Here is a 10,041-nt window from a genome sequence, read left to right as displayed (position 1 = left end):
CACACAACATGGGTGTGATTATTTTTTAAAAAAAGTTTCCAAAGTAATCGGACCTTGAGAAAGGAGTAGGGGAGAAGTGCAACTCCACAGAATGACTGTTCACTTCCTGTTTCAAATAAAGGCAATGGTCTCTAGTGGTCTGAGAGAAGCAAACAGCACTCTCAAATTACTGGAGGTAAGAGTTATGAACACACAAATCCCTTTGAAGCCAATAGAGACATAGCTAAGGATTTGGTATGTTTGAATAACTAAAAATTGCATAACAGTAGGTGAAAAGGAATTGGCAAAGGGTGTGTCAAATCTATTTAGTAGGAAAAAACATTCCAACCGCACATTGTCTTCTTGTATGCTGATAATCCATGCATATATTTGACCCAGTGCTCAAGGGTTGGAGGGTGGAATCAGCGGGGACATGCAGGTGGAGTTGGCACCCACAGCCCCCTCCTCTCTACCCATTCCCTCTCTCTTCCCCCAGGTGTTCTTTTGAGAACCTGGGTAGAATTATAGTCAGACTATAAACCCTGTTATCTATTGCTTGGCTAATTTCCCAGCTCCATGATTCTGCTTCAACAGCTCAAGTTTTCAAATGTACTTACCATCCAGAGTCTTTCATTATCTGCATTCCCAAATCAAATTCCTAAGTGGAGGGTGGATATTGTTTAGCAACTATTAGGACTCGTATTAGGACTCGTATTCACATATTTGAATTCAAGTCAATAAAAGATGCTAGCAGCTGTTTCATAAAACCTGGGCAGATTGGTCTGAATCCAATAAACCAGATGTCATTTTAACCTTTTGTGTTTTGCCTTGGAAAAAGGAAAATCCTGTGAGAAATTAAGCTTCCCTGTTCTTCTGAGGGAAGATGGTCACATTTCTATTGCCAACTTTCCAGTGAGCTCAGAACTAAGCATTGTTTGAGCTTTATAGTGATCCTGTGAGGCAGCCTTGTCTGAGGGCCATTATGCCCTCCAATCACAAAATGTGAGTGATAAATATCAGGCCAAAGGACACCTGTGCTCCTTTCTTGCATTCAGTTTTCTCTGTGCTTACGAAATATAATTTGGCAATATGTCTGAACCCAGATATCAATGGTGAAAGGCCAGTGACAGCCCTGCCATTAGTGAAGCAGCCCGTTTGGGGTGTCATGAAAGGCCTGCACATTAGTAGTGATTAAACTGTATTGCTTTTTTCTTACTTCCTAGGCGAGATGCTTGTGGGATTTTTCTAATTCAAGCATCAAAGTAACTTGGTCAGCTTTGGGTACTATGCGCCTTGCTCAGGCCTGGCTCTAGGTGTAGTCCTGGTGGCACGGGGCGCAGGGCCGGCAGGGGGGCGCTGCACGGCAAAGCTGTGCGGAAGCCGTACTGCGCGCTGCGAGGGCGGGGGCGCCGGAGCGATCTCAGCGCCTCAGCGCCAGGGCACCCAACCTGCTTGAGATGGCCCTGACCTTGCTTGGGGGAAAAGGTGAGGGGGCAACCATTTGTGGTTCCATCTCAGGCAGAAAAATGTCTCAGGCCAGCCCTGTTAAAGGCACTCTTGAATCCAGTTTGGAAACCATGCAGATTTCAAGCATTTGGCCTTGTCTATGGCATAGAGAGGACCCTCTTCAGCTGTGTTGCTCTGCAGCTTAGTACACTAAAGGCAAAAAGACCACATCAACAAGGCCCCAGAGTAGGTTTGTGTGTGCAGTAGCTTATATTTCAGAGTATTTAAAACACTGGTCCCTATTGGTTCATTGGTTAAAAAGCAGAGACATCACCTTGCCGACAAAGGTCTGTATACTTAAAGCTATGGTTTTCCCAGTTGTGATGTATGGAAGTGAAAGCTGGACCATAAAGAAGGCTGATCGCGGAAGAATTGATGCTTTTGAATTATGGTGCTGGAGGAGACTCTTGAGAGTCCCATGGACTGCAAGAAGATCAAACTTATCCATTCTGAAGGAAATCAGCCCCGAGTGCTCCCTGGAAGGACAGATCCTGAAGCTGAGGCTCCAATACTTTGGCCACCTCATGAGAAGAAAAGACTCCCTGGAAAAGACCCTGATGTTGGGAAAGATTGAGGGCACTAGGAGAAGGGGACGACAGAGAACGAGATGGCTGGACAGTGTTCTTGAAGCTAAGAACATGAGTTTGACCAAACTGCGGGAGGCAGTGGAAGACAGGAGTGCCTGGCGTGCTATGGTCCATGGGGTCACGAAGAGTCGGACACGACTAAACGATTAAACAACAACAACATTGGTTTCTTGGAGGTGGTAGAGAAACGGAACAATGTTTTGGCCTGACTACCGTGGGTTTTGCATAGGGCCCCTATGAATACTATTCTGGCAAACGCTGAACTTAGGAAACCAGGTAACACCCACCCCAGACACACAGACCCCAGCACAAGCCACATTAACAAAAGGAACTACGGTCTCAACTAAACCTCCTCCTGCCAGTGTCAAGCTTCATGGGAAGAGGGGAACTGAGGGAGCGAGTTGTGCGGACCTGCAACTTCTTTTGTGGAAACAATTCTTCAGTCCTGCACTCTTTAAACCTCTCTTCTGATGAAAAAGAAAAGAGCAGCTAAAACAGTTTAGATTTGTGTTTGCTATATGATGAAGGTAGAAATTAGAAGCCATGGAGGGCCTGCTAGGTGTATTCCTTACATGTGAGCTGCTCCTGCCTTGCTTATGGTATGTTATTATTTGCACTGCACCTGCCATTGGAAATTAATTGGTTCCAGAACACAAATCACTTGTCGTTCCTCATTACTAGATAAGGCACTGAACCCCACATTGTTGCAGATTACAATGGAATCTTCATCTCACAGCCAGATGATGATGATGATAATTTTTGTTTGTGAGTTCTTGTTCAGAACAGTCAAACAAAGATGGGAAGGACAGATGACAACTGACCCCATTGCCACCCTTGCCCCTCCCTCATCTTTCTGTCATAGTAGCACCAGAAGCTGCTTCTCTTCAGGAGAAGACCTGGACTCTGGACAGCTGCCATGGTCTTCAACAGGGCCTGCCCAAGGCATTCTCCACATTCCAGATATCAAAGCCAACCAGACTGTCACATGAATCTTACTTCAACACAGAAGAAGAAGAAGAAGAAGAAGAAGAAGAAGAAGAAGAAGAAGAAGAAGAAGAAGAAGAAGAAGAAGAAGAAGAAGAAGAAGAAGAAGAAGAAGAAGAGTAGTAGTTTGGATTTGATATCCCGCTTTATCACTACCCTAAGGAGTCTCAAAGCGGCTAACATTCTCCTTTTCCTTCCTCCCCCACAACAAACACTCTGTGAGGTGAGTGGGGCTGAGAGACGTCAGAGAAGTGTGACTAGCCCAAGGTCACCCAGCAGCTGCATGTGGAGGAGCGGAGACGCGAACCCGGTTCCCCAGATTACAAGTTTACCGCTCTAAACCACTACACCCTCCACTGCCCAGCAGTCTCACTTAGGGACAGATCATGTGGTGCACAGTTCCTCCGCTCCTCAGCATCTGCTGCCACCTCACTCTGCCTAATAGTAGAACCGGCCCTGCTCTTCATGGAATTCTTGTTTTCTCCTCAGGCAGCAGTGACTGCGCACATATCAAGTGATCCTCTCCTAAACTGCTTTAAAAGCATGAAGAGTCTCACCCTTTTCTGGTCTCTTCACCCACCCAACTCACATTTTCTCTCCTTTCAAAAATATTTTCTTTTTCTCCTTCCACTCCGCTTCTGTTTCAGCGTGGACAGAGGACAGAAACTGCCCCCCCCAGACTACAACGGAGGAGAAGAGAAAGGGGAAGGAAGCACCTGCCTCTCTCACACTCTGCTGCTACTACTATAGGGTGGCTGTTCCGAGGAGGGTTGCATGAGCCCAAAACTTTTTTATCTCTTGGTTGGGCAACAGCACCAAAAAAATCAGAAATGCATCGCATTGGCCAGCCTAACGTATTCTCCCACTTACGATCTTGCTTGACTCAGGGTTGGCCCTATGGTTAGGCAGAATGGCACAGCCATCTCAGGCAGCGGATGCTGAGCAACTTAAAGCAGCAGTGTATGTTATGTGCCATAAGCTAGTCTGCTGAACTCAGGTATGATGGAGGTGCTGCCCAAAACCTGTGCCGGAGTAACATTCAGCTGCAGTCTTGTCGACTTCTATACATGGAATAAGGAGAGAATCTTGCCTTTTGCCTCAGGCAGCATAGTGTCTTAGGCCAGCCTTGCTTGGACTTCTTGTTACCATGCAATGATGTACATTTAGAAGTTGAGGGCTGCAGAAGAGGCTACAGGCTTCCTCAAAATTTGTTGGGAGGTGGCTGAGCGCCCCCAGGTATAATCAGGGAAAGAAGACTGGTGTTGCAATCAGGGTTTAAGTGATGCTCTGTAAAAAAATGTTATTTTAGATTGTACTCTAATCAATTACAAGGAACATGATGGCATTCTTTCCTTCTGCCAATTAGCCCTTTCGAATTGACTCAGAATATTAGTTAGCCATTTATTTGATTTATAACCCCTACTGTCCCAGGGACAAGTGCTGTGTTTATCATTTTTTTTAAGATAGTGATGAAACCATCCCCATTTCAACCAGAGGGGTTCAACAATCCCTCTTCCCGGGCAGCTCTGGAAAATGTAGCTGCGTGAGGGGAATCGGGGTCTCCTAACAACTCTCAACACTCCGAATAAACTACAGCTCCCAGAATTCTTTGAGGGGAACCATGACTGTTCAAAGTGGTATCATACTGCTTTAAATGTCTGGTGTAAATGTGGCCCTAAGTTAGTCATGCTTGTTACGGGTAGGTAGCCGTGTTGGTCTGACGTAGTCGAAACAAAAAATAAAAAAAAATCCTTCCAGTAGCACCTTAGAGACCAACTAAGTTTGTCATAGGTATGAGCTTTCGTGTGCATGCACACTTCTTCAGATACTTAGTCATGCTTATTAACTATGTGGGTGCATTGAAGAAGACTGCAACACTATGTTGTAAGAAGTGAGCTTCTCTCTTCATTACATATTTGAAACATGGAAATGTTTGGAATATTATTACACTGATGAGGCTGTACCTGCAAGTCCCTTATCTGATAAACAAAACAGTAATTATATATATATATATATATATATATATATATATATATATATATATATATACAACTGTGCTTACACGAGCCTGGACATTATGCATAGCTGCCTCGAGCTACAGATGTATTATTTTTGACATAGGGCTGATGAACTGGGAACAAAATTTGCAGTCTGAAAGGGGGTCCCAAGATCTGTGTGTTCCCATAATTTGTTGCTCCATTTCAGGGGTTCCCAAACTAAGGCCCGGAGGCTGGATGCGGCCCAATCGCCTTCTAAATCCGGCCCGCGGACGGTCCAGGAATCAGCATGTTTTTACATTAGTAGAATGTGTCCTTTTATTTAAAATGCATTTCTGGGTTATTTGTGGGGCATAGGAATTCATTCTTTTTTTTTTCAAAATATAGTCCGGCCCCCCACAAGGTCTGAGGGACAGTGGACAGGCCCCCTGCTGAAAAAAAATTGCTGACCCCTGCTCCATTTCATAAATGAAAATGCCCCCTAGTGGTCATTGAGATAGCTTGATTTATCAAGAAATCACTCTTCTGTTTTGCTTCTTCTTTTCTTTTCTTTTTATTATTTTTTTTAAAAAATATTGAGTTTATTTACAACATATACACACACGTTCATATAACCAATGACAAAAATGACAAAAACAAACAAAACCACCACCAAAATTTGCTTCCTCTTTTTTTCACAGCTTTTGCCAAAATAAAAAAAATATTTTTTAAAGTTCACAAAACTTAAAAGCACAAGCATCATGCGTATCGCATACAATTTCTACAGAATGTTGTTTTTTAAAAAACAACAACCAAGAACTGACGATGTTCTTCTCTGTCTTGCACATTGAGCAAATATCCCAACAAAATATATTAGAAAAAAATGAACCGCAGCGTAACAACCAGACTAGCGCACTTTTGCAGCCTTTTCCCAACACATCAAGCCATTTCCACACACAAGGGCACCACTTTATTTGGCATACATGTTCCATCATTTGGCATGCATTTAAGGTGAACAGGACACTGCCCCAGCAACCTCAGTCTGCCCTTTGCCATTCTCACCTGCCAGTCTTCTTACTCAAAACCCATGGGGGGGGGCACTGGCTGTGAGCTTTCTCATTCTCCTTAATCTCAGTAGTCCTGTCCTTGTAGAACTCAGCAAGGAAGATGATGGGACAAAGGTACGGTAGAATTAGTTGGCTCTGCCTCTCAATGACTCTGGCTCCACCTACTGTTAGTTTCTTTGCCTTGCACCCTACTAGTTCCAATGGGCTGCAGCAGAACAAAAACAGCTGTCTTTTGACTACAAGTCACCTGGCTGCAGTCCTTTCATCAGAGGGATGAAAAGGAAAGCAAGACTATTCAGAAAGTCATTTTTTCCTGTTCTTTATACATTTGGACACTTCTTAAGATATCATAACCAGATTCTGTGTAATAGTTTCAGAACTCAAGAAGCATGTTTTCATCTATGTTTGGGTACAATTGGACACTATTGTGAACCAGGATAGTGGGCTGAAACTTTCTAAACTGCACTGATTCTGTTTGTTTCTTAGAATACCTAAGCAATGCTGGGTATAAGGCTGCTAATTGCTTATAAAACAATAGAGACTGGAGTAAACTGTTCCACAAAGCAGCCTGTTAGTTATTTCTTCCTAAATTGTCTATTAGACCTAAAAGACCTACATTGGCTCCCAGTACGTTTCCGAGCACAATTCAAAGTGTTGGTGTTGACCTTTAAAGCCCTAAACGGCCTCGGTCCGGTATACCTGAAGGAGCGTCTCCACCCCCATCGTTCTGCCCGGACACTGAGGTCCAGCTCCGAGGGCCTTCTGGCGGTTCCCTCATTACGAGAAGCCAAGTTACAGGGAACCAGGCAGAGGGCCTTCTCGGTAGTGGCACCCACCCTGTGGAATGCCCTCCCACTAGAGGTCAAAGAGAACAATTACCAGACCTTTAGAAGGCATCTCAAGGCAGCCCTGTTTAGGGAAGCTTTTAATGTTTGATGGATTTCTGTATTTTAGAATTTCTGTTTTTTTTTTGGAAGCCGCCCAGAGTGGCTGGGGGAACCCGGCCAGATGGGCGGGGTATAAATAATAAATTATTATTATTATTATTATATTATTAATTCTCAACAAGGGAAATACTAAGTGCTTAAGGGAAGGGTTGTCCAAATTCCTGAGGCATAAGTGCTTTGGGTGGTGCTGTGGGTTAAACCACAGAGCCCAAGGGCTTGCTGATCGGAAGGTCGGCGGTTCAAATCCCCATGACGGGGTGAGCTCCTGTTGCTTGGTCCCTGTTCCTGCCCACCTAGCAGTTTGGAAGCACGTCAAAGTACAAGTAGATAAATAGGTACCGCTCCGGTGGGTATTTCCATGCGCTGCTCTGGTTCACCAAAAGTGGCTTAGTCATGCTGGCCACATGACCCGGAAGCTGTACGCCGGCTCCCTCGGCCAGTAAAGCGAGATGAGCACCGCAACCCCAGAGTCATCCGTGACTGGACCTAACGGTCAGGGGTCCCTTTACCTTTACCTAAGGGAAGGGTTGTCCAAATTCCCGAGGCATAAGCGCTTTGGAGAAACTCCTTAAAATGAAGGTCTAAACCTCCCTGTGGTCAGCCCTTGTGAAAAACCAATAACAAGGTACGCTGTCCTTGCATTTCTTTGCCTTTCTTTGTCTCTACAAAGAGAAAAGAAACATTTTCTTGCAAAACACGGGATTATCAGAAACAGTCATTTTAGTAAACTATGGAGAAGCACAATTGCCCTTTTACTCATGGCTGAGGAAATCTTAATAATTTGCATAGCAATTGTGTTGCCATGGCTACACCAGAGTTTCCTGCAGCCAGCCTGTGTAAAGTGGGAAAAGGCAGAGCACATTCCTAAGCTTCTGTTTCCACACTCCTGATATGCAGAGAGGCCTAAGGTTCATTACAGCCTTATAAAAGCAGAGTGGCACAGTGGCTGAAGTGCTGAGATGTGGGGGAAACTAAGGTTCAAATTTCTGCTCAGCTGTTGAGGCAGAGCAGGTGGCTTGGGCAAGTAACTACCACTCAACATAAGCCACCTCCCAGGGTCCATTGTGAGGATAAAATACTTCTCACAGCTTCCATGAGAGTAACTGACCCTGATATAAAATAACAAAATGTTCCATGATTTATAAAGGGCTGTGACATGACACGTCAGCAGGTGGCGCTGCAGAATCACAATATTTAGGAATCTCTACCATTTATACTTTTCATTTTGAGCAGCTGAAACAAAAGTCCTTGCAGGAGCCTTTGAACTGCTCTAATATTAGCCCAGTATCATCCCTCTACTGTAACTGGCGGCTGCTTCCTGCAGGCTCGGGAAGGGAGTCTTTCCCAGTGCTGCTTCTCTTCATTGGATATGCTATGGGTTGAACCTAGGACCTTGTGAATGAAAAGCTTACACTCTGTCACTGAGCTATGATTCAACAACTGCTTTCATTCATGTTCTTTCTGATGCTTCACATTGGTTCAGGTGTCCCTTGGTGTGTGAGGTTCCCCACCCCATCTTCTATTATGGGGTTGTTCCCTGGATTCATGTAAAACACAGGTTGCTCACTCCATCAAGCTAGAATTCCTGCTGCCTCTTCTGTTCTCCTGGTGTCTTAGGAGGGTGACGAATGCCCTATGGTGGGTGAAACTGCTACTGGTTGCTGTGGCTGAATGGCCAGTAAGCCGTTTGGCAGTGTCTGCAATGCGGACCCGAGTCTCAGGGACTCCATCTCTTTTACCCCAGAGTTGACCTTTCCCCCCAGGAAAGCAAAAGGTAAGTGTTGCCGCCCCCCCCCCCAATTCCCCTGGTGGGGCTGAACTTCTTCTGTTTCCCAGATCCGTACCATGCAATGAGTCACGGTGGCTGCTGGAGCCACAAGACCCTGTGGCATCAGTTGGGTGTGTTGGGATGCCCAGATTGTCACAACACCGTGGACTGCTTCTGCATCCTTGTGTCATGGCTGTAGTGTTGCTGCTTTGATTCCTGGTTAGTTGGCTACAGAGCAGTTTCTTATCATGCCAGATGTGGGCGGGGTGGGGCATGCCTGTATTTTCTCGCTCTTCCCAGGATCAGCTGGGATAATACCAGTCAGATCTGTGGACCTGAGGCCTGAGGTCACCTGTGAAAGTTCAGTTTTGAAGCTTTCAAAGCACAACTTTCCTGGCAGGCAGCCCCATTTGTTTTAGGAAGCAACCACACCCCGGGCAAAAGCCATTGAGGCACCTGCAATTGCCACCTTATTTCCCCCTTTATCTTCTTCCCCATGTCCCACCCTCGAGCTCACGAGCCTTTTCCTGCTTACTCAGAGATGAGTCACAGGTGAAGACATCGCTGAGCTGCTCCCAGAAACACCAACTTCTGACGACTCCCGGGCGTGAGCGGCCAGAGTTCGCGGCCAGGTGAGGCGGTAGGCGGGGCCGGTGGTGGGTGGGAGGGGCCAGCAGGTGAGGGGCGGTCCTTTGCCCTCCTCCCCCAGGTAAGCGGCGCCGGGGGATCCGGCGGGACTCAGGCGGCGTCAGGCAGCGGTCCAGCCCTGGATGCCTGGACTGGGAGAGATGAGGACGAGACAAAGGTACGTTTGCATCGCGGCGTCTGCTGGGTTGGGAAGCCCAAGCCGGTCCTTTCTTCTTCCTATCTGTTGGGAGCGGAAACCTCCCCGGCCCCGCTCCCTTCCTCTCTCGAGTTTCTCAGTGACTCCTTTGTTTGCAAAGACTTCGGGCAATACAAATACCAGCATCCTCTTGGGAGCTGAGTTCAAATCCAGGGGGTTGCTTTTCTACCTGTTGAAATGGGTCTCGGTGGGCTTCGGCCGTTGCTTCGTGGTGGGTCAACTTTTTGGAGACCTCTTCCTCTTCCTCCGCCTGCATTTCCACTTCCTTCCTTCCTTCTCCGGGGCTGCTTCTTCCAAGGAGCCCCTTCTCCCCGCTCCCCGGGTCGTTCCCTTCCTGGTGTGTAGATCCAGGTGTGTAGATCCGCTAGCGCCGCGCCCTTTGA

General features: G+C 46.4%; 1 protein-coding gene across 2 annotated transcripts in view; it reads left to right on the top strand.

The window, feature by feature from the left end:
* The first annotated feature begins 9,233 nt into the window (after positions 1–9,233).
* Positions 9,234–10,041, top strand: part of LOC118080620 (hyaluronidase Ccc Hy-4-like) — a 29,280-nt gene continuing 28,472 nt past the window's right edge. The window contains exon 1 of one of the 2 annotated variants that reach the window (XM_035106116.3): positions 9,234–9,619. In XM_035106116.3, coding sequence (XP_034962007.1) covers positions 9,585–9,619 — 35 coding nt within the window. In that variant the 5' untranslated portion in view covers positions 9,234–9,584. The remainder of the gene's footprint in view (positions 9,620–10,041) is intronic. The other variant, XM_060271511.2, reaches the window with a different exon arrangement.

The sequence above is a fragment of the Zootoca vivipara genome, chromosome 2, assembly GCF_965207765.1.
Source record: "Zootoca vivipara chromosome 2, rZooViv2.hap1.1, whole genome shotgun sequence".
Taxonomy (NCBI): domain Eukaryota; kingdom Metazoa; phylum Chordata; class Lepidosauria; order Squamata; family Lacertidae; genus Zootoca; species Zootoca vivipara.
Note: the sequence above shows the minus strand (reverse complement) of the source record. Positions and strands in the feature narration are given on the sequence as shown.